The 24,525-nt window shown below is 39.1% G+C and overlaps 2 protein-coding genes across 9 annotated transcripts in view; one reads left to right on the top strand and one right to left on the bottom strand.

Moving 5' to 3' along the window:
• AMN1 (antagonist of mitotic exit network 1 homolog) overlaps nucleotides 1-11,703 on the top strand; it is a 59,575-nt gene extending 47,872 nt beyond the window's left edge. Inside the window, exon 7 of the mRNA XM_060657995.3 lies at nucleotides 7,522-11,703. Within this exon, the coding sequence (XP_060513978.1) occupies nucleotides 7,522-7,595 (74 nt within the window). The 3' untranslated portion in view covers nucleotides 7,596-11,703. The remainder of the gene's footprint in view (nucleotides 1-7,521) is intronic.
• A 122-nt stretch (nucleotides 11,704-11,825) lies between these two features.
• ETFBKMT (electron transfer flavoprotein subunit beta lysine methyltransferase) lies at nucleotides 11,826-21,987 on the bottom strand. 8 transcript variants are annotated; one of them, XM_060657988.3, is made up of 6 exons: nucleotides 21,667-21,987; nucleotides 21,385-21,537; nucleotides 20,625-20,775; nucleotides 19,861-20,303; nucleotides 13,875-14,005; nucleotides 11,826-13,077 (listed from the first exon to the last, which is right to left on the bottom strand). In XM_060657988.3, exons 4-6 carry the CDS (start codon nucleotides 20,184-20,186, stop codon nucleotides 12,734-12,736), a joined length of 801 nt encoding a protein of 266 aa, XP_060513971.1. In that variant the 5' UTR covers nucleotides 20,187-20,303; nucleotides 20,625-20,775; nucleotides 21,385-21,537; nucleotides 21,667-21,987; the 3' UTR covers nucleotides 11,826-12,733. The 8 variants fall into 8 exon arrangements, with proteins under 8 accessions (XP_060513971.1, XP_060513973.1, XP_078306081.1 ...); XM_060657990.3 differs by having other exon boundaries at nucleotides 21,685-21,987; XM_078449955.2 differs by having other exon boundaries at nucleotides 21,385-21,987.
• Between the last annotated feature and the right edge of the window lie 2,538 nt (nucleotides 21,988-24,525).

Raw genomic sequence — 24,525 nt, 5'->3', positions numbered from 1 at the left:
AAAGAATTCTTGAAGACATCTTTGGTGCAAAAAGGTGATTTTATTAAAGCACAGGGACAGGACCCATGGGCAGAAAGAGGTGCACTGGGGTTGTGACCAGTAACTCATTATATACCCTCAGGTTGGGAGAGGGTCAGGGACAGTGTAAGTCTCTAAGAAATTTTGGAAGCAAGGTTTCCAGGACCTGGCAGGTTGTTAGGAAAACACCATTTATTACCGTTTAGTAAAGCCTCAGTCATGAGACCCTTCAGATGTATATGAGGAGGCCATAATCTTTTTTTTTATTTTAATATATGAAATTTATTGTCAAATTGGTTTCCATACAACACCCAGTGCTCATCCCAAAAGGTGCCCTCCTCAATACCCATCACCCACCCTCCCCTCCCTCCCACCCCCCATCAACCCTCAGTTTGTTCTCAGTTTTTAACAGTCTCTTATGCTTTGGCTCTCTCCCACTCTAACCTCTTTTTTTTTTTTCCCTTCCCCTCCCCCATGGGTTTCTGTTAAGTTTCTCAGGATCCACATAAGAGTGAAACCATATGGTATCTGTCTTTCTCTGTATGGCTTATTTCACTTAGCATCACACTCTCCAGTTCCATCTACGTTGCTACAAAAGGCCATATTTCATTCTTTCTCATTGCCACGTAGTATTCCATTGTGTATATAAACCACAATTTCTTTATCCATTCATCAGTTGATGGACATTTAGGCTCTTTCCATAATTTGGCTATTGTTGAGAGTGCTGCTATAAACATTGGGGTACAAGTGCCCCTATGCATCAGTACTCCTGTATCCCTTGGATAAATTCCTAGCAGTGCTATTGCTGGGTCATAGGGTAGGTCTATTTTTAACTTTCTGAGGAACCTCCACACTGCCTTCCAGAGCGGCTGCACCAATTTGCATTCCCACCAACAGTGCAAGAGAGTTCCCGTTTCTCCACATCCTCTCCAGCATCTATAGTCTCCTGATTTGTTCATTTTGGCCACTCTGACTGGCGTGAGGTGATATCTGAGTGTGGTTTGGATTTGTATTTCCCTGATAAGGAGCGATGTTGAACATCTTTTCATGTGCCTGTTGGTCATCCGGATGTCTTCTTTAGAGAAGTGTCTATTCATGTTTTCTGCCCATTTCTTCACTGGGTTATTTGTTTTTCAGGTGTGGAGTTTGGTGAGCTCTTTATAGATTTTGGATACTAGCCCTTTGTCCGATATGTCATTTGCAAATATCTTTTCCCATTCCGTTGGTTGCCTTTTCGTTTTGTTGGTTGTTTCCTTTGCTGTGCAGAAGCTTTTTATCTTCATAAGGTCCCAGTAATTCACTTTTGCTTTTAATTCCCTTGCCTTTGGGGATGTGTCGAGTAAGAGATTGCTACGGCTGAGGTCAGAGAGGTCTTTTCCTGCTTTCTCCTCTAAGGTTTTGATGGTTTCCTGTCTCACATTCAGGTCCTTTATCCATTTTGAGTTTACTTTTGTGAATGGTGTGAGAAAGTGGTCTAGTTTCAACCTTCTGCATGTTGCTGTCCAGTTCTCCCAGCACCATTTGTTAAAGAGACTGTCTTTTTTCCATTGGATGTTCTTTCCTGCTTTGTCAAAGATGAGTTGGCCATACGTTTGTGGGTCTAGTTCTGGGGTTTCTATTCTATTCCATCGGTCTATGTGTCTGTTTTTGTGCCAATACCATGCTGTCTTGATGATTACAGCTTTGTAGTAGAGGCTAAAGTCTGGGATTGTGATGCCTCCTGCTTTGGTCTTCTTCTTCAAAATTACTTTGGCTATTCGGGGCCTTTTGTGGTTCCATATGAATTTTAGGATTGCTTGTTCTAGTTTCAAGAAGAATGCTGGTGCAATTTTGATTGGGATTGCATTGAATGTGTAGATAGCTTTGGGTAGTATTGACATTTTGACAATATTTATTCTTCCAATCCATGAGCAGGGAATGTCTTTCCATTTCTTTATATCTTCTTCAATTACCTTCATAAGCTTTCTATGGTTTTCAGCATACAGATCTTTTACATCTTTGGTTAGATTTATTCCTAGGTATTTTATGCTTCTTGGTGCAATTGTGAATGGGATCAGTTTCTTTATTTGTCTTTCTGTTGCTTCATTGTTAGTGTATAAGAATGCAACTGATTTCTGTACATTGATTTTGTATCCTGCAACTTTGCTGAATTCATGTATCAGTTCTAGCAGACTTTTGGTGGAGTCTATTGGATTTTCCATGTATAGTATCATGTCATCTGCAAAAAGCGAAAGCTTGACTTCATCTTTGCCAATTTGGATGCCTTTGATTTCCTTTTGTTGTCTGATTGCTGATGCTAGAACTTCCAGCACTATGTTAAACAACAGCGGTGAGAGTGGGCATCCCTGTCATGTTCCTGATCTCAGGGAAAAAGCTCTCAGTTTTTCCCCGTTGAGGATGATGTTAGCTGTGGGCTTTTCATAAATGGCTTTTATGATCTTTTAGTATGTTCCTTCTATCCCAACTTTCTCGAGGGTTTTTATTAAGAAAGGGTGCTGGATTTTGTCAAAGGCCTTTTCTGCATCGATTGACAGGATCATATGGTTCTTCTCTTTTTTTTTGTTAATGTGATGTATCACGTTGATTGATTTGCAAATGTTGAACCAGCCCTGCATCCCAGAAATGAATCCCACTTGATCATGGTGAATAATTCTTTTTATATGCCGTTGAATTCGATTTGCTAGTATCTTATTGAGAATTTTTGCATCCATATTCATCAGGGATATTGGCCTGTAGTTCTCTTTTTTTACTGGGTCTCTGTCTGGTTTAGGAATCAAAGTAATACTGGCTTCATAGAATGAGTCTGGAAGTTTTCCTTCCCTTTCTATTTCTTGGAATAGCTTGAGAAGGATAGGTATTATCTCTGCTTTAAACGTCTGGTAGAACTCCCCTGGGAAGCCATCTGGTCCTGGACTCTTATTTGTTGGGAGATTTTTGATAACCGATTCAATTTCTTCGCTGGTTATGGGTCTGTTCAAGCTTTCTATTTCCTCCTGATTGAGTTTTGGAAGGGTGTGGGTGTTTAGGAATTTGTCCATTTCTTCCACGTTGTCCAATTTGTTGGCATATAATTTTTCATAGTGTTCCCTGATAATTGCTTGTATCTCTGAGGGATTGGTTGTAATCATTCCATTTTCATTCATGATTTTATCTATTTGGGTCATCTCCCTTTTCTTTTTGAGAAGCCTGGCTAGAGGTTTGTCAATTTTGTTTATTTTTTCAAAAAACCAACTCTTGGTTTCGTTGATCTGCTCTACAGTTTTTTTAGATTCTATATTGTTTATTTCTGCTCTGATCTTTATTATTTCTCTTCTTCTGCTGGGTTTAGGCTGCCTTTGCTGTTCTGCTTCTATTTCCTTTAGGTGTGCTGTTAGATTTTGTATTTGGGATTTTTCTTGTTTCTTGAGATAGGCCTGGATTGCAATGTATTTTCCTCTCAGGACTGAGGAGGCCATAATCTTGAAGTATGATTGACAGCATATATGTTCGGGCAGTTGAGATAAAGGAAGTAGACTTACAGGATCCTTGAGGTTGGGATAATGTTCAGCTAAGATTCTCTTTTGCCCCCAGCAAAGTGTCATCTTAGAGGCAGCTGAGCTCGTAGTGGGAGGTCACTCTGCTGGTTTCAAGGATTTGTCAGTGGGTGTAGGCAGTAAGAGAGTTTAATTTTTCATTTGCCTTAGTTTCCCACATCACCATGGCAAGCACTTAAATCCCTTTCCTTTTGTTCTTGGATAGCCAGGAGTGTCCAAGGAATATCACACGTATTCCACCCCGGGGGGGGGGGGGGGGGCGCGGAGGGGGGGGCAGAGTGTGCTGTTAGCCTATACCTTGCCCTCAGTGTGCCCCATGCTCCCTCATCTTCTTAATTTTTTTTAAAGATTTTATTATTTTTAAGTAATCTCTACATCCAACGTGGAGCTCAAACTTACAACCCTGAGATCAAGAGTCACATGCCCTACCTACTGAGCCAGCCAGGCATCCCTTGTCAATTTCTTAAAAAAAAAAAAAAAAAAAAAAAGGCAACCGGGATTCTGGGAGAGATTGCATTGAATCTGCAATCAGTTTAGGGTGTATTGCCGTGTTAATATTATCTTCTGATCTGTGAACACAGATATCTTTCCATTTATTTAAATCTTGAATTTCTCTCAACAATGTTTTATAGTTTTCATACTTTTTCACTTCTTTTGTTAAATTTATCTCTAAGTATTTTATTCTTTTTGATGGTAACATAAATGGAATTCTTAATTTCATTTTTGGATTGTTCCTTGCTAGTGTATATAAATCATTTGATTTTTGTATATTGATCTTGTATGTGGAGCCTTGTTGAACTCATTTACTAGTTCTAATTTTTTAGTGTATTCCTTAGGACATTCTGTATACAGTATTATATAATGTACAGGTAATGATAGTTTTACTTTCTTACCAATATAGATGCCTTTTATTTCTTTTTCTTCCCTAATTTCCTTGGCTAGAACCTCCACTGCAATGCTGAATAGAAGTGGAAAGAGCAGACATCCTTATCTTGTTTCTCATCTTAGTGGGGAAACATTAGTGTCTCATCATTAAGTATTAGCTTTTTCCTAGATGTTCTTTATCAGGTTGAGGAAGTTCCCTTCTATTCCCAGTTTGTTGAATGTTTTTACCATTAGTGTTGTAAAATGCTTTTTCTGCGTCTATTGAAATGATAATGTGGTTTTTGTCCTTTAGTCTATTGATATGGTGTATGTTATAGGCAGAATGATGCCCCCACCCAAAGATGTCCACATTTTAATGCACAGGACCTGAGTATGCTATGTTACATAAGATTGCAAATGGAACTAAAGTTGCTAATCAGTTGACCTTAAAATAGAGATTATCCTGGATTATCTAGGTGGGTTCAGTGTAATCATAAATCTTTATAAGTGGAAGAGGGAGGCAGAAGGAGAATCATAGAGGTGGCAGCATGAGGACTCTGTCCCATGTTGTTCCATTTGAATATGGAGGAATGCAAGGAATGTGGTGGCCTCTAGAAGCTGGAAAAGTCAAAGGTAAATCCTCTCCCTTGAGCCTCCAAAAAGGAATGCTGATCCATTTTAGCCCAATGAGACTTAATTTGGAATTCTGACTATATAATAATAAATTTGTGTTGCTTTAAGCCAGTAAGGTTGTAGTAATTTATTACATTAGTAATAAGAAAGTAATACAGTGTATTACATTAATTGATTTTCAGATGTTAAGCCAACCTTTCATTCCTGGGATAGATCCCAGTTGATCATGGCATATGAGCTTTTTTATATGTTGCTAGATTTGATTTGCTAGTGTATTGTTGAGGATTTTTGAGTACATATTTACTAGAGATATGGGTCTGTAGCTTTGTGTGTATGTGATATCTTTATTTGGCATCAGGGCATCAGGGTAATACTGGTCTTCAGAATGAGTTAGGAAGTATTCCCCATTTCGGCTCTTAGTAAAACCACTCCAGCTTTGTTAATAGTTACTGTTTTCATGATACAGCCTTGTCCATCTTTTTGCTTTCAAACTATTTAAAGCCTGCCTTTAATCTAGATTTCCTCTATAATAAATGATATTTTTAAAATTTACATTAGGGGTGCCTGGGTGGCTCAGTTGTTTGGGCATCTGACTTCAGCTGAGGTCATAATCTCACAGTTTGTGGGTTTGAGCCCTGCATCAGGCTCTGTGCTGACAGCTTGGAGCCTGGAATCTGCTTCAGATTCTGTGTCTCTGCCCCTCCCTCACTCACATTCTGCCTTTCTCGCTCTCTCTCTCAAAAAATAAATAAACGTTGGGGCACCTGGCTGGCTCAGTTGGTTAAGTGTCGGACTTCGGCTCTGGTCATGATCTCACAGTTCATGGGTTCAAGCCCCATGTCGGGCTCTATGCTGATAGCTCAGAGCCTGGAGACTGCTTCAGATTCTGTGTCTCCCTCTCTCTGTGCCCCTCTCACACTCACACACGCTCTCTCTCTAAAAAAAAAAATAATAGTAATTAAAAATAAATAAATAAACGTTGAAAAATTTTTTTTCTAAATTTACATTAGAGAGAGCAAGGGGAAGAGGCAGAGGAAGAGAGAGAGAGAGGAAGAATCTCACTCTGAGCATGGAGCCTGACATGGGGCTTGATCCCACCACCCTGGGATCATGACCTGAGCTGAAATCAAGAAGAGCTGGACATACCTGAGCCAGCCACCCAGGCGCCCTGATACATTTTTTAAATGTTTATTTAGTTTTGAGAGAGAGAGAGAGGGAAAGAGAGAGCACAAGTGGGGGAGGAGCAGACAGAGAGGGAGACATAGAATCTGAAGCAGACTCTGAGCTGTCAGCACAGAGCCCGACGCAGGGCTCGAACTCAGGAATGTGAGATCAGGACCTGAGCTGAAGTTGGTCGCTTAACTGACTGAGCCACCTAGGACCCCCACCCCTGATATTTATATGACAAAATAACTACATTTGTTCACTTACAAGCTGCTTTTAAAAAAAAATAGCTGCTGATATAAACCTTTGTTTTTTGAACTATAATTCTCATTTCATACAATCTGATTCTCTTGCTTGCACTAAATCTTGGCATTTTGTCTTATTTTTGTATTGCTTAAAATCAAATTTAGGGACCATATATTGGGCCCAATTTTTTTTCTATTGGTTTGTGAAATCTGTAACTAACAACCACTAACCTAGAAACTTTCCAAGACTAGTTTGGAGATCTGTTGTATATACAACATAGGCTGTATCTATGGAACAAGTTTGGTAAACTTGTGAATAATTTTTAAAGCAGTAACATTTTATCAGTATTTTTGCTTTAATTCATATTTTTAAAAGATCTTATAAAATCAATTTTGCAAAAGAAATGTAAACCATATTAAAACTGCTGCTATACATTATGAATAACTGAGAACATCTAAATGTCCAATAATATAGACTGGTTAAATCATAATGAATTCATATAATAGTTATCGATTAAAAATCATGCTTTATAATAATATTGTATGATGTGGAAAATGTTTACCTACCGGTCAAATTGTCCTAGTAACTGCTCCTTCCCCTAACCATTTATATTGCAGCTTTCCAAGGTGCTTTACCACACCTATAGGTTTTCTTTAATCCTGCTCACTCCTTTGTAAATAGTTGTTTCATTAAACCCTGTTCAAGCACACCACTTTAGTATGTCTGTTTCCCACCAGGACCCTGGGAAAGTTCAAACACAGACTAATGGTGAAATTATACCATTACTCTCTGGTTGGTGAAATTAAGATGAAATTACAGAGAAAATAATGAATACCCATTTTTAAAAAGTATTACTATGACATGTGCACTGCAGCTAATAAATGAAGGTTACCATTAATTAAATGTTTTTAGTTGTATGCTATTCTTTGTATATCATGCCCTTTAATCTTTTAAATACCCCTATGAGATATAATAGTTATTATCACCCCTAGTTTATATTGAGGACATAATAAATATTTCTGATTATTGTGAGTTAATATATTGTCATTGTTTTCTTTTGTAGATCATTCACGAGAAGTCCTGGAGCAATTAGTAGGCCCAAACAAACTAAAGCAAGTGACTTGGACTGTTTATTGATGCTTATTGAAGCTTATCAAAGCAATGATCTTCATACTACATTCCCAGGAAACAATGGTTTTTGAGATTGGCTTTCCAATAATGTGGTTTTTGCTTTGAAGTTAACCAGACTCTTAAACATTTTAATAGTGGTATTATTCTATGTTTGTTTGAGGAGTCATTGTTTTTGACATGGTAAGCCTAGCATGCCCTCTGATGTATTCGGGGTCGGGGTGGGGGGAGTATTGTGTTTGTTTCTTAAATAACAAAGTTTTAAATTACAGTTTTCCCTGGAGATTTCCTTCTCCTACTGACATATTTGAGCCATCATAAGAGAAATTTTACCAATATGAATAACCATTAGAATTCTAAGTATCTCTAAAGGCATAATTACCTTCCTAACTATTTTCTGGCCCCTACCTTCCTCAAGTATTTAAGTGCTCATTGGCTAAAAGGAAAGCTGAACATCAGGCCTTTAAATCTTCCCAGAATTCAATATTTCAGTAAAACAAAGAAATAGTTTAATGCCATAAACCCATGACATCATACACCTCAGCCATTCAGCATATGAATGTTACTGAGGCCCTTGCCCAGCCACTTACTTTTTGTGGCTACTTTTTCCAAATACGTGCTATGCATCTGTGAAATTTCTTCCTTAAAAACTGCATTCAGGAATGTGTAAGAATGAGTAGCTACAACATATCATTATAGAGGCTGTTTCTAAAGCTCTGTTGGTTTCACATTGTGAAACAAATAGCACAGGTCTTAGTTTTCAAACGAATTGCTCTTTTATGATCACACATATACAGTGAAATATAGTGTTTAAACTACCCCCAAATTCAGAATATTCCCTGTGCCATGAGCCTGTCTCAGTGGGACTTTCCTAAAGATTTTCTATTTTAACTCTGATGTAGTGCAAAAGAAGGGAAGTATAGCATAGGCAAAATTCTTCTACATGTTTAGAAGGAGGGTTTACACAGTCAACTCTATTTCTTGACCTTACTATTAATTACTTTATAAATATGGTATGTTTATAGTATGGATATATATATTGCCCCTCAAAGGTGGTACATATGTATATGTGTAAAATGGGTAAAGCCTGTTTTACCTGTGAATTTTCTTTTAAGTAGGTTCCACCAATGTGGGGCTTGAACTCATAACTCTAAAATTAAGACTCACCTCCTCTACGAACTGAGCCGGCCAGTTACCCCTAAAGACAAATTCAATAAAATTTAATAGTAAACATCAAACAAAGTAGCTTTTTCCTCTCTTGGGGAAACAAGTTTTAAGATCTAAAGATCAGCTTTTTAGGGTCTGTAAAGGATTATCTTCCTAAAGCACTTTGCAGTTTAATATTCTTGACTTTTTATATTGCTGGTTGTATTAGCTATTTCTATTTAAAATTTCAGGGCCCCATGCCTATCTATCTCTATCATCCTCACCTGTTACCTTGATCTCTATTTTTCTCCTTACCATCTATCACCATCTGATATCTTGTCTATTTTTTGTTTACTATCTGTCTCCCCACCCTAGAATATAAGCTTCACGAAGGCAGAAAAAATTTTTTTCCCGTTGCTGTATTCCCAGTACCTAGAACAGTATCTGGTACATAACAAGCACCCAATATTTGTTGAATTGATGGACACAGAAAAAAATAAAGGACAAAAATAAATAAATAAAAATAATACCCGTACTTCCAGTTTCCGGTCCGATGTTATAAAGAGATTGGAAGTCATCACTCCTGTCCTCAAAAGATAAAAGCTGAACAAACTGAAAGTCATTAAGTGCTACAATACTGCTTGTACTATAAGTGGACTCGGCCTAGTTATAAATGTATACCACTAAAAAAATTTTTTTTTAGTATGTATAATTGATATCCTAAGGGAAGAGAGAGAATCATAGAAAATGCTCAGTTAAAAGCAGAGAAGGCACAGGGCACCTGGGTGGCTCAGTCAGTTAAGCGTCTGACTTTGGGTCAGGTCATTATCTTGCAGTTTGTGAGTTTGAGCCCCACTTCACGTTCTGTGCTCACAACTCAGAGCCTGGAGCCTGCTTCGGATTCTTTGTCTCCCTCTCTCTCTGCCCCTCCCCTCCTCTCTCTCTCTCTCTCAAAAATAAACATTTAAAAAAAAATTTTTTTTTAAAGCAGAGAAGGCAGGGGGCACCTGGGTGGCTCAGTCAGTTACGCGCCCGGCTTCGGCTCAGGTCATGATCTCACAGTACATGAGTTCGAGCCCTGCATCAGGCTCTGTGCTGACAGCACAAAGCCTGAAACCTGCTTCAGAGTCTGTGTTTCCCTCTCTCTGCCCCTCCCCTGCTCACACTCTGTCTCTCGCTCCATCTCTCTCTCAAAAATAAATAAACATTAAACAAAAAAAACTTTAAAGCAGAGAAGGCAGGACAAGAGTAGAACACCAAAAGGAAACCAGGAACTCGGGCAACAAATAGGAAACAGTTACAAATATGGAAGATATTAATCCAACTATATCAATAACCACTTTAAAATTGAATGGTCCTTTTTTATTATTTTTTTAATGTTTATTTTTGGGGCACCTGGGTGGCTCAGTTGGTTAGGTGTCCAACTTCAGCTCAGGTCATGACCTCACAGCTCATGGGTTTGAGCCCCGCATCCGGCTCTGCACTGACAGCTCAGAGGCTGGAGCCTGCTTCGGATTCTGTGTCTCCCTCTGTGTCTGTCCCTCCCCTGCTCATGCTCAGTCTCTCTCTCTCTCTCTCTTTCTCTCAAAAATAAACATTAAAAAACATTTAAAAAATTTAAAAATAAATGTTTATTTTTGAGAGAGAGTACACGCAAGCAGGGGAGGGGCAGAAAGAGGGAGACACAGAATCTGAAGCAGGCTCCAGGCTCTGAGCTGTCAGCACAGAGCCCGATGCGGGGCTTGAACCCATGAACCGTGAAATCATGACCTGAGCCGAAGTTGGACACTTAACCGACTGAGCCACCCAGGCACTCCCTGAATGGTCCTTTTTTTAAAAAAAGGATTTTTTTAAGTAATGTCTACACTCAACGTGGGGTGAGATCAAGAGTCCCATGCTCCACTAATTGAGCCAGCCAGGCACCACTAAATGTGAATAGTCTTAATACAAACCTGTTTGTTAAACTATGAAGTCATTCACGGCTCACCATTATATACATGGGAGATTTTAAAATAAGTAACATTTGGATACCTCAACGACCTTCTTGTGCCCTCCAAATAAATCATCAAGAGAGGATAATAGAAGCAGCGTTCGTAGATATTTAAGCTTAAATCTTCTCTTTGTCTCAGGTTAATTTCCACAGTGCTCCAGAGTGTAATTTTCTCCAATTTTCTCTTTCTTATCTTGCTAAGAAGGGCAATAACCAGCAGAATACTCTGAATCTTCAAAGGATATGTCAACAAAACTCTTTCCTCTCAAATATCATCCAATGCCATTGTAGCCTATAATTTCTATTAATTTTAACCAAGGCTGAATAAAAATGTACAGTTGATAATGTTTGAGACCCAGTAAACCAGCAGGAATTAGATGCACAAGAGTTGTTTCAGTAGGCTGGAATAAACTCTAACATCCAAGTTCAAGAATCCCAAGTTCCTCTGCAGCCCCAGCTCCAAAATTCCCATCTAATTATCCTATTTTCCTATCTAAGCAACAACTTGTTCTTTACTGCTTTCTGCACATTTCTGCTGTATGACTATAACTGATCACATCTCCTTGGTACCCTAATCCCAGTGGCATGCATGTATTATTAGAAAGCTTACATATAATGCGTATGTTATAAACAATTCCTAAGCAGTGTATAAGAATGTGAGAGCACATTAGAAAGGCTGCATCTTCTACTTCACTTGTAACATATATGATGCTGGTGTTTAGTTTTAAATTAGAGAATAGAAAATATAGTACATAGGGGCACCTGGGAGGCTCAGTAGGTTGAGCGTCCGATATCAGTTCAGGTCATGATCTCATAGTTCATGAGTTCAAGCCCTGTGTTGCCTTGCTGCTGTCAGGGTGGAGCCTGCTTCAGATTTTCTGTCCCCCTCTCTCTGCCCTTTCCCCGCTCGTGCTCACTGTCTCAAAACTAAACATTAAAAAAAAAGTAAAAAAAAAAAAAAAAAAAGTAAAAGAAAGAAAATGTAGTACATATAATTAGTACAAAATTATAAGACCCAAAGGTAAAACCTAGGTCTCCCTCCCACCCCAGTCTACCAGCTATCTGGTACCCTACCCCGAACGCAACCACTGTTACCAGTTACTTATTTATCTTTTCAGGGATAGTCTATGTATGTTGCAAGCAAATACGTATTTTATATGTGAACATATATGTAAGTACATATGTATATCTTTTCTATATAAATAGTGGTATACTGTACATATTCTTCTTTACATTCTCACTTATGTCATAGGGTTTTTTCTGATTTATCAGATCCTGACAACCTGGGACATGTAGTGGTAGCATAACCAATTTCTAGCTAACCTTAGAGAGACATAAAGAGGCATCATAAGGTGTCACAGTACAGAGTATGTAGGAAATTCTAGAATCCTTATTTTTATGCATGACTGTCCATTGAGGTCCTATTATATATTATGTACTTTATGCTTTCATTTAATATAATAGCCTTTGAGGTGAGGTTTGCCAAGTTTTGTTACAATTTTATAGATGAGGAAATTAGAGCTCAGAGAGCTTAACTACCTGAAAATCCCAACTAGAAAGTGACAGAGTTGCCTGACTCCAAAGCCCGTGTACTCTGTACCATACTAACTGCATCTTTGATCTTTACAGGTAATTTTTTGGAAATACAGCATTCTTATATATTTTGTATTGTGTTTAATTCAAAGATATATCATATAGTTGTCTTCAACTACATGAACAGACTTTGCCACACTTTCTCATTTCTCTCCACTACTTAAATTACATGTTGCTACCATTTTGGTACTGTCTTTTATAGTTCTATCCCTACAGCAGTAAAACTAGAAAATTGTAGGTAGAGATTTGTACATTTGGCATAATGCAGAACTACGTGACAACGGCTGACAAAACTTTAAGCCTTCACATTTTGGAAACAAGATTTGCCATTTAACAGGAACTGCATGCTCTAAACTGGCAGGTCTCTTAGGAGTAAACCCAAACATAGCTATGTTCATCTTAGAAGCACTTGGACAACTCAAGGCCGAAAATCCCATACTGTGCTTGTTGTCAATCCACTGTTTTCCTTCCTAGTAGGCTCTGGAAGTGAATATTCTACCACTTTGTGCAGCTGATGTTGAATGCTATGTCCACTGAACTGGGGTCGCCCAGGGTCACCAATCAGTACTCGAGTTCTGTGGGTCCAAAAGCAATTCTTCAGCCATTGATGAAGACTGTCTGCAAGGTCTTCATCATAAAACATGTCTCCAAGCACAACAAGGTCCCACTTATCTTGTTCCAAATCCAAAATGTTTTTAGTTAAAATTGGAAAAGGATTCAGTTGGTTCAATTCACAATTCAGTGTGATAGCCATTCCTGCAACTTTAAAAAGAACATAATGCATTGGTATATGCTGGGCAGTTTTAATTCCCTATTGATTAATTTAAGTGATTCAGAAAATCTCCTAACAATATTTTTTCCCTTTTGTTGTAAGTTGTTTTTTAGGTAAAGCAGTTTATACCAATAGAAACCATTTACTGCTTCAGATATATGAATGGATATCCTGAAAACAAAACAAAACAACACAAAACTGTGGAGGTTTTAACGAACATTTGCTGACCTAGAAACCAAGAGGTTTGGTTTGTTAGTCTAGGAGACAGGGAAACAAACCTTGGGCTTGAGCAACGTGGCAAGTTAGAACTGAGACCCCTGTGTAAAACAGGATCTTCAAGAGCTAAATCCTCGGTAAAACTGAAAACTAAAAGAAACTCAGATGAAATTAAAACTTACCTGTCTCAACTTGGGTTTTAATGGACTAAAATCTCCCTTAAGAACCCAAGGCCTCTCCTCACTTCGGTTTGGGGTCAAATACACACAACCTACATATTTCAGGAAATTCGCAGCCCAGAAATTAACAGTGAGTACTCCCAGGCTCCCAAGTGGTATCGCCTTGGGATATCTGACAGACATAAATATAAATCCTGTTAAGAAAAATTTACTTCAGTTTAGGCCTCACAGGATCCTCACAGATAATATCAATATCCCACTGAACATAAGTTCACGATATCAGATTACAAAATACGCATGGAAATAAGCTATCACATTGAGGCATCTATAGATATTTATACTGAAAGAAAATAAAGTTGAGTTTTAAATAATTTTAAATATGAAATCCTTACTAGGGTCTATGTCGTTGGCCAAGATCTTCGATGCCCCGCCCATCTTAGCAGCAATAGCTGTAGCTCCACATCCACTCCCAAGATCCAATACAGACCTTCCTCTGACAACACCAGGATTATCCAAAAGATACCTAAATAGAAAGAAAGAAAAAAACACTGAGATGGGAGAAGGTCAGTAAGAAGTAGAAAAGAAAAAGCCTTTTTTTTTTTTTTTTTTAAGCTCTACACCAACATGGGGCTTGAACTCATGACCCTAAGATGAAAAGTCACATGCTCTACCAACTGAGCCAGCCAAGCACCCACCAAAAATGTGTCATTTTAAAGTACTGAGCACTTTACTAGGATCCAGAAACTGTTACACACCAAGAATATAAGCAGACAAAATACTGCTACAATCAGGACTCAGTAAGTGAGATCCGAAATTCACAGTCTCCTCTTGATTGTTCATCCTAGAATGGTTTTACCTACTGCTAACATTATAATGACCTCTCTGGTAAGGCACAAAGTCCAGTTCAACTAAAGAATTTGGACCAGGGGTAAATAGTTATCAAACAATGAAGATGGATGAGAAACCCTGAAATAATAAATATCAACTGACACTCGACCTTACTAGTGGAAAGTGAAGAACAGCAGGGACTATGGCAAAGTAGGGGTGTCCATGGCCAGGCTAAAGGGAGAGCTACTACCCCATCTTCAGCTCACTGTTGCCACACAAAATCCCATGTTATCACATAGTCCTGTTTTTCAAGTCAGAGTAGATTTTTACATGAAGTTTTCCAAGTTTTAAAATGTTAGCAACTGATTTTTTGTTTTAAGCTTACAAGGCCAAACAAAACACATCTGTGGGTGCACCGATGTATAGCCTCTGATTCAGTCTGTTAAGGAATTTGTATTTGAAGTTGATAAACAATCACTTTAATAGATGTCATTTAAAATGTCAATATTTTTAAGGTAGGATGTAAGTGAAGAAAGCTTGAAAATTTGCCAACAATGACCAGAAAATCAGAATTGTTTAACACCTAGAAAGCTTTCCAATCTTCATTCTCTGAAAAGCCCTATATTTACATTTATTTAATTTACATTTAAAACTATAAGCAACATTAATTCTGTTAGGCCATATGATACCTGTGAATGAGAAGTCCTTATCCTTTTCATTTCAGAGCTCTAGAACCTCAAGACATAAACAGGTTTAATCACTTACCAATCCAAGAGCAAAGACCAGATTGAAATGCTCCAAGGTCTTGCCTTTGTTTCAGCAGCTGTGTTTTAATAAAAAGCATAGTGTGAATGTGTGAGAAAATGTTCTAAAGAACACCTTTGTGGGTGCCTGGGTGGCTCAGTCGGTTAAGCCTCCGACTCTAGATTTTGGTTCCCGTCATGATATTGAGGTTCATTCATGATCTTGAGGTTCGTGGGATGGAGCCCCAGTACTTGAGCTGACAGCACAGAGCCTGCTTGGGATTTTTTCTCTCCCTCTTTCTCTGCCCCTCTTCTGCTTGAATGTGCTCTCTCACTCTAAAAATAAATAAATACACTTAAAAAAAAAAAAGAACACTTTTGCAGTCTGGGGAATTAGGAGACCTTAAAAAATGCAGATTCAGGGGCGCCTGTCTGGTTCAGTCAGTAGAGGTGCAACCCTTGGTCTTGGGGACATGAGTTTAAGCCCCACAATGGGCATATGGCTTACTTTAAAAAAAAAAAATGATACATTGGATCAGATGGACTTGACAGATATATTTAGAACTCTGCATCCCAAAGCAACAGAATATACTTTCTTCTCGAGTGCACATGGAACATTCTCCAAGATAGATCATATACTGGGTCACAAAACAGCCCTTCATAAGTTTACAAGAATTGAAATTATACCATGCATACTTTCAGACCACAATGCTATGAAGCTTGAAATCAACCACAGGAAAAAGTCTGGAAATCCTCCAAAAGCATGGAGGTTAAAGAACACCCTACTAACGAATGAGTGGGTCAACCAGGCAATTAGAGAAGAAATTAAAACATATATGGAAACAAACGAAAATGAAAATACAACAATCCAAATGCTCTGGGATGCAGCGAAGGCAGTCCTGAGAGGAAAATACATTGCAATCCAGGCCTATCTCAAGAAACAAGAAAAATCCCAAATACAAAATCTAACAGCACACCTAAAGGAAATAGAAGCAGAACAGCAAAGGCAGCCTAAACCCAGCAGAAGAAGAGAAATAATAAAGATCAGAGCAGAAATAAACAATATAGAATCTAAAAAAACTGTAGAGCAGATCAACGAAACCAAGAGTTGGTTTTTTGAAAAAATAAACAAAATTGACAAACCTCTAGCCAGGCTTCTCAAAAAGAAAAGGGAGATGACCCAAATAGATAAAATCATGAATGAAAATGGAATGATTACAACCAATCCCTCAGAGATACAAACAATTATCAGGGAATACTATGAAAAATTATATGCCAGCAAATTGGACAACCTGGAAGAAATGGACAAATTTCTAAACACCCACACCCTTCCAAAACTCAATCAGGAGGAAATAGAAAGCTTGAACAGACCCATAACCAGCGAAGAAATTGAATCGGTTATCAAAAATCTCCCAACAAATAAGAGTCCAGGACCAGATGGCTTCCCAGGGGAGTTCTACCAGACATTTAAAGCAGAGATAATACCTATCCTTCTCAAGCTATTCCAAGAAATAGAAAGGGAAGGAAAACTTCCAGACTCATTCTATGAAGCCAGTATTACTTTGATTCCTAAACCAGACAGAGACCCAGTAAAAAAAGAGAACTACAGGCCAATATCCCTGATGAATATGGATGCAAAAATTCTTAATAAGATACTAGCAAATCGAATTCAACAGCATATAAAAAGAATTATTCACCATGATCAAGTGGGATTCATTCCTGGGATGCAGGGCTGGTTCAACATTCGCAAATCGATCAACGTGATACATCACATTAACAAAAAAAAAGAGAAGAACCATATGATCCTGTCAATCGATGCAGAAAAGGCCTTTGACAAAATCCAGCACCCTTTCTTAATAAAAACCCTTGAGAAAGTCGGGATAGAAGGAACATACTTAAAGATCATAAAGGCCATTTATGAAAAGCCCACAGCTAACATCATCCTCAACGGGGAAAAACTGAGAGCTTTTTCCCTGAGATCAGGAACACGACAGGGATGCCCACTGTCACCACTGCTGTTTAATATAGTGCTGGAAGTTCTAGCATCAGCAATCAGACAACAAAAGGAAATCAAAGGCATCAAAATTGGCAAAGATGAAGTCAAGCTTTCGCTTTTTGCAGATGACATGATATTATACATGGAAAATCCGATAGACTCCACCAAAAGTCTGCTAGAATTGATACATGAATTCAGCAAAGTTGCAGGATACAAAATCAATGTGCAGAAATCAGTTGCATTCTTATACACTAACAATGAAGCAACAGAAAGACAAATGAAGAAACTGATCCCATTCACAATTGCACCAAGAAGCATAAAATACCTAGGAATAAATCTAACCAAAGATGTAAAAGATCTGTATGCTGAAAACCATAGAAAGCTTATGCAGGTAATTGAAGAAGATATAAAGAGATGGAAAGACATTCCCTGCTCATGGATTGGAAGAATAAATATTGTCAAAATGTCAATACTACCCAAAGCTATCTACACATTCAATGCAATCCCAATCAAAATTGCACCAGCATTCTTCTCAAAACTAGAACAAGCAATCCTAAAATTCATATGGAACCACAAAAGGCCCCGAATAGCCAAAGTAATTTTGAAGAAGAAGACCAAAGCAGGAGGCATCACAATCCCAGACTTTAGCCTCTACTACAAAGCTGTCATCATCAAGACAGCATGGTATTGGCATAAAAACAGACACATAGACCGATGGAATAGAATAGAAACCCCAGAACTAGACCCACAAACATATGGCCAACTCATCTTTGACAAAGCAGGAAAGAATATCCAATGGAAAAAAGACAGTCTCTTTAACAAATGGTGCTGGGAGAACTGGACAGCAACATGCAGAAGGTTGAAACTAGACCACTTTCTCACACCATTCACAAAAATAAACTCAAAATGGATAAAGGACCTGAATGTGAGACAGGAAACCATCAAAACCTTAGAGGAGAAAGCAGGAAAAGACCTCTCTGACCTCAGCCGTAGCAATCTCTTACTCGGCACATCCCCAAAGGCAAGGGAATTAAAAGCAAAAGTGAATTACTGGGACCTTATGAAGATAAAAAGCTTCTGCACAGCAAAGGAAACAACCAACAAAACTAAAAGGCAACCAACGGAATGGGAAAAGATATTTGCAAATGACACATCGGACAAAGGGCTAGTATCCAAAATCTATAAAGAGCTCATCAAACTCCACACCCGAAAAACAAATAACCCAGTGAAGAAATGGGCAGAAAACATGAATAGACACTTCTCTAAAGAAGACATCCGGATGGCCAACAGGCACATGAAAAGATGTTCAACGTCGCTCCTTATCAGGGAAATACAAATCAAAACCACACTCAGATACCACCTCACGCCAGTCAGAGTGGCCAAAATGAAGAAATCAGGAGACTATAGATGCTGGAGAGGATGTGGAGAAACAGGAACCCTCTTGCACTGTTGGTGGGAATGCAAATTGGTGCAGCCGCTCTGGAAAGCAGTGTGGAGTTTCCTCAGAAAATTAAAAATAGACCTACCCTATGACCCAGCAATAGCACTGCTAGGAATTTATCCAAGGGATACAGGAGTACTGATGCATAGGGGCACCTGTACCCCAATGTTTATAGCGGCACTCTCAACAATAGCCAAATTATGGAAAGAGCCTAAATGTCCATCAACTGATGAATGGATAAAGAAATTGTGGTTTATATACACAATGGAATACTACGTGGCAATGAGAAAAAATGAAATATGGCCTTTTGTAGCAACATGGATGGAACTGGAGAGTGTGATGCTAAGTGAAATAAGCCATACAGAGAAAGACAGATACCATATGGTTTCACTCTTATGTGGATCCTGAGAAACATAACAGAAACCCATGGGGGAGGGGAAGGAAAAAAAAAAAAAAAAAAAGAGGTTAGAGTGGGAGAGAGCCAAAGCATTAGAGACTGTTAAAAACTGAGAACAAACTGAGGGTTGATGGGGGGTGGGAGGGAGGGCAGGGTGGGAGGGAGGGCAGGGTGGGTGATGGGTATTGAGGAGGGCACTTTTTGGGATGAGCACTGGGTGTTGTATGGAAACCAATTTGACAGTAAATTTCATATATTAAAAAATAAAAAAAAATAAAAAATAAAAAAAAAAATAAATAAAATAAAAAATAAAAAAAAAATAAAAAAAAAATAAAAAAAAAACATCCATATAGAAGATCTAAAATCTAGCCAAGTGTTCAATTTTTATTCAGTGTTTAATTTTATAAGTCACACGGGAATATGAATTTATATGTAAAAATAGAAGATTTTAAAACTCAAAAAAAAAAAAAAAAAAAAAAAGCTGATTCAAGTCCAGAGTTCACTTGAGACGTCAATAAGCCACTACAGAAGAGGGAACCTTTGTGGGGCCCACTCATATCTCTTGTTCTTTGAGAGATTGAGAAGATGCAATGATGGAGGGAGTGTGAGGCTCGAGGAGCAATATTTATGAAATTAAACGGAAAGCTGAAGGACTGGGGCTTTAGTTTCCATCTAGGAACTCTGCACTGGCCATATAATATGAACCATGAACCTGAGAATAGTGTGAAATTTCCAGATCATTTATAGCTGGCAATGGTTTTGACAGCTGACCCTAGGGTTTCTCTTGGAGAGAGAACTGTATATGGGGACTTACCTTGATAAGCCTGAAGTAAACTGTTCCAAATTAAACAAACAAGAATTTAGGGATTTGCTCTGGTTTTTTGTGAGAAGGAGAATGCAGAAAAAAGGATCTGTAGAAAACAGAAAGGATCTGAATGGTCCTTAAAGGTTCCCATTTCAATTAGGGCAGTACCTAGACAGGGCTTGGCCTCCTGGCCAGTAGATTGCCCAGTAAGGATCGCTGTAGGGCCACAGGTCAGCTCTTTGCCACCAGAACTTGCATCTTGGCGTCAAAAGCCGCAACCGGATTTCAGGAGTGAGGCTGCCTCTGTTGGTGACTTCAGTGTTCTCTTCCAGGAAAGCTTTCATCTCAGGATCCAAAACGTTTCCAGTTCTTCTCCAGGGGCTGTGTCTCCAGGGAAACAAGGGAAGACCATTGCTTCTCACAGCTTTCAGAAAGACACCAGAGTGGTTCACAGGAAATGGTGCAAATGTTCTCCCACCCAGGCTCAAAGCCATCAGTCCTTTTCCAAAACACAGGTTCTGTCAGTGATGCTGTTGACAAGAGCTGCTGCTCCTCATGAGGAAGGAAGGGTCTGGCTGCCACACTGATCTCAACTGGAAATCTGTGCGTCTCTAAAAACAGAAATAAAGCTGAAAATTCCAAGGCTCACTGACACATCCAAATCCCATTACACAGTGAAAAAATATTACAGTGTAAGCTCTGTAGCAGATGATTCACAAGTGTAAGTTCATTTCAGATGGAAGTGTTGGTGCATCAATTTAGGAAAATACAACCTTTCAAAAAGGAAGCCTTTTCACAACAAAAGCCTTTTAATAATTTAGAACAACAAATATACATGCATTTGAATCTGAGAGAAATCCTTGGGAACATGCCTGTTACATAAAGTAACGTTTACCTTTAAAGTGATTTCACACATTGAATAAATCACTTACCTTTAAGCACGCACCCTGAACAAAATAAAAGTCTGCGGCTTCAGGAAGCTTAGATTCTAGTGGGTGAGGCAGAGTTATTACCAGGGCAAACACTGGTCTTGCTTTTATGAAGCCTTGCCAAGAGTTGTGGAGGTTAACAAACTATAACTGCCTGTGGACAAAGACATATAAATCATACTGAGTACACTCTATTTCAATAAAAATTGTTGTGGCATAAAACATCAATGTAATCAAGATTCAGATGTTTTCCTTAAAAGAAAACTTTGTGGATTTAATTGTCACAAAAGAATATCAACTCCCAAATATCTTTCTGTAAATATCTCTGATGACTCATCTTTCCCAAGCCTGGGCCAAAAACGCTTGTTCCAACAGAAAAACACCTTGAATGAGAATAAGCGAGAGTAAGGAACAGCAGTTTAAACACGAACTATACACCCAGTTACTTGGGACCTCTGATCTGTTCTACATAAATGTTTTAAATAGTCATATATCCATCCACTCCAGTATTTAGAGGAGGGGCCCCAAACTCAAACCCTTACTAGGGTCCAGACTGGTGATGAGTGATGCCAATGGTTGTAACAGAAAGACTGTAGCGAACTGGAGATCGTTTCTCAATAGTCCAAAGAGGCCAGCAAACTGGTTCCAGGGAAGAACACTGCCAGATCTTCCCAAGATAATAACCCAGATATTTACACATAAACTCCCACTTGTAAATGCAAGCGATCAGTTAAAATATCAAAACACAGGCAGGCTAAAATACCTGTCAGGCCACTTGTGTGAACTCGGGACAGACTTCCAGCGGGTGTTAATCATCTCCGGATCGTGCCCTCGGGATCCCAGGGTCTCTAACAGCCTGCCTTCTCACTGGACTCCTTCTATTAGAAGTATCGGGTCAGCCCTTGAATCGCACAAGCTTAAGATTAAAAATACAGCAGAACAAACGTAAAACTGATTTTGGTTTGGGACACCATGTCTTTTAGACCGACGCTTCCCCCTCCCACTCCAGCACCAATGAAGCATCTGTTATGAACACGCGACTTACGTAGAGGACACTTGGTACCTGTATGCACTGTTAAGGAAAGAAGGGGAAGTTCAAAAAGGTAAGTCCCAACTGTGTGTGTGACCACGTTATTTCCCTCCAAGGAGAACAGGAGTCAGCCTTAAAGGGACAGGCACAGTCCTCTTCTTACCAGGCTGGGCTAACAGGGCCCAAGGAAGCTAAGCCCCCGGACCCAGTGCGTCTTTTCCTGCGTGTTTTAGAAGCGCCCCTGGCGCTTGCGAGCCCCCGCGTGGAGGTTGACGCGCTGCTCCGGGTGGCAGAGGGCCCGCCCTCCTTCCCAGCAGCCTCTCTCTCCCTTTTCCTACCTTTCTTAAAGGGACAGGGCTTCCGGAGGAGGTGGCGCTCGACCTCCCTCTGGGAACAGGGGACGGCCAAACTCTGATTTCTACAAAATCCAGTCAGACTGGAGCATCTGCTTTGTGCCGGGCACGTGTTGGAGAGGAAACAGGTTTCTCTTCGTTTCCTCTACCCTTCAAAGCTTCTTCCAGCTGATCTTAGTCTTATTGACATTAAATACATTAACAGAAGACCAAATTGAATTTTGTACCTATGGGGAATGCCAGGTACAGGAGAAATGAAAAGGCAGGAAGATAAAATGAGGATATATGTCATCCTGAACTGAGGAGAAGGGAGTTTGGGACTTCAAAGGGACGGAAAGCAATTCACAGAAGATGAAAAGGAGTAAATGTTTCGTAAACAAATGTTTGCTGCCCCATAGGAAACAATGGGACGTAGAGAGGAATTTTAAGACTGCTAAATTCCTCCCTAATCACATCTAATTCATCTTATACTATAGTCATCTATGGTGATAGCTCTCTTCTGGAGCAGGTTCTCTTTTTAAATTCTTTTAGGCAGTTAGGGGAGGTCAGTTTCTTCCTGAGTCTTTTTTGTACCTTGATTGTTTTCAGCTCAGAAATAATCTGCAGGCCAAAGTGGCATACCTTGGGGCAATTCCTTCTGAGCCCCTTCACACACTTCTAGGCACCCTGCATAGAATGGTGAGCAAAATAGACACAGTATAAGCCTTTTATGACATTTACCTTCAACTGAGATTAAATCATGATGTATGTCTTCCCTTTTACAATAATTTTCATAAATGTACAATGTAAATCTGTTTGCAACCTATATCACTCGAGTTCTGGACCCATATGTCCATCTTCCAACCTTCAACTAAATATAGTCCAAAATCAACTCACCATCCCTCCTGACAACAATTAAAACCTGCTCTGGTATGCCAAAGGAAAGGAAAATTGACCCCAAATGAAAAAACAGGCAAACCATGTTTCTGCGTCTTAGTTTGCAGTATCTGGCAGCCACCTTTCAAAATTAGAGCTCGTTGCTTCTGTTTTCCATTTCTGCCCTCGGTTTATGGGGTTTCCCATTTTCCCTGTAAACTGGAACTTCTAGGAACTACTAGAAGGGAATGAAACTGTTACTCCAGTTAACAACCCCAGATGCATCCTTATCGTTTCCTTCTTGCGTGAATAGCAATACTTATTTTAAATTGGTAGGCTACACACCTAGCATTTCTGAGTCATTCTGCCCTAGATTTCCTCTATAAAACTAATGACTGTGAATAAAACTCTATTTATTAACTAGCTACTTTTTAAAAAATTAGCTGTTGATGTAACCTTTGTTTTCTCAACTATAACTTCTTATTTCCACATGCTCTCCCATTTCCTCACTGGCAATAAACCTTAATACATGTTCAAGATCAATTTGTCAAAGAATTGTTTTTAACTAGCTTCTGTGTTCTATCCCAGTGAATAGCATGAACAACCCAATTGTTGCCCAAGACACCAGGGAGAAGAAGCAAGCCTAATGTTGCTACAAAAGAGGATTTGTAGTAAAAATCTAAGTGCTCAAGGGGCGCGTGGGTGGCTCAGTCAGTTTAGCATCAGATTCTTGGTTTCAGCTCAGGTCACCATCTCCCGGTTTCAAGAGTTTGAGCTCTGCGTAGGGCTCTGAACTGACAGTGCAGAGGAAACTGCTTGGGATTCTCTCTCTCCCTGTCTCTCTGCCCCTCCCCAACTCATGTTGTCCCTGTCTCTCTCAAAAATAAATAAATAAACTTTAAAGAGAAAATCTAAGTGCTCATCACTGAAGATGCATTTAGTAATGTGAAGCTACTTTAACCAACACTTGGAACTAGGTAAAGGGACTGCTCAATGTCCTTTTCCCACCTTAATATTTTTTTTAAATGTTTATTTATTTTTGAGAGAGCTAGCGCATGCGAGTGGGGGAGGGGAAGTGACAGGGAGACAGAGGATCCAAAACTGGCTCCGTGCTGACAGCAGAGAGCCTGATGTGGGGCTCCCAACTCATGAACCCTGAGATCATGACCTGAGCCGAAATCAAGAGCTGGTAGCTTAACCCACTTAGCCACCCAGCTGCCCCAGCCCACCTTAATAATTTTAAAATTGATCCACTTTCTATTCTTAGAACTAGTCTCTCTCCAATCCTGCCTTCCTCTCTTTCTCTATAGTACAACTTAAATGTTTTTTCCTGGGCTATTGTATGTTCTATAGTCCAGAAAAGGCCTTACATTCCTGTAAGATAAGATAGACCAGATAAGTCATGAAAAACAGACATGAATTTTTCTTTCTGTTGTTGCTTGGTGTTGATGTATTATTATTTCTTGGTTAAAAGAAAGAACTGTCTTGTTTTTATTAAAATTGACCCAAATGCTACCAAGCAGACTTGCCAAGTGTCTAATAACAATTGAGCTATCATTTGATTTTATGATATTTACCTCTAAATATCTGCCTACATTTTTCTTTTTCTTCAGAGAGCCAGCTCTCTAATAAGCGACTCTCTTGCAAGTGCAAGTAAAAAATCTTG

Source organism: Panthera onca, chromosome B4 (genome assembly GCF_046562875.1).
Source record: "Panthera onca isolate mPanOnc1 chromosome B4, mPanOnc1 haplotype 2, whole genome shotgun sequence".
In the NCBI taxonomy this organism is placed as follows: domain Eukaryota; kingdom Metazoa; phylum Chordata; class Mammalia; order Carnivora; family Felidae; genus Panthera; species Panthera onca.
This window is presented reverse-complemented; position numbering and strand designations above follow the sequence as displayed.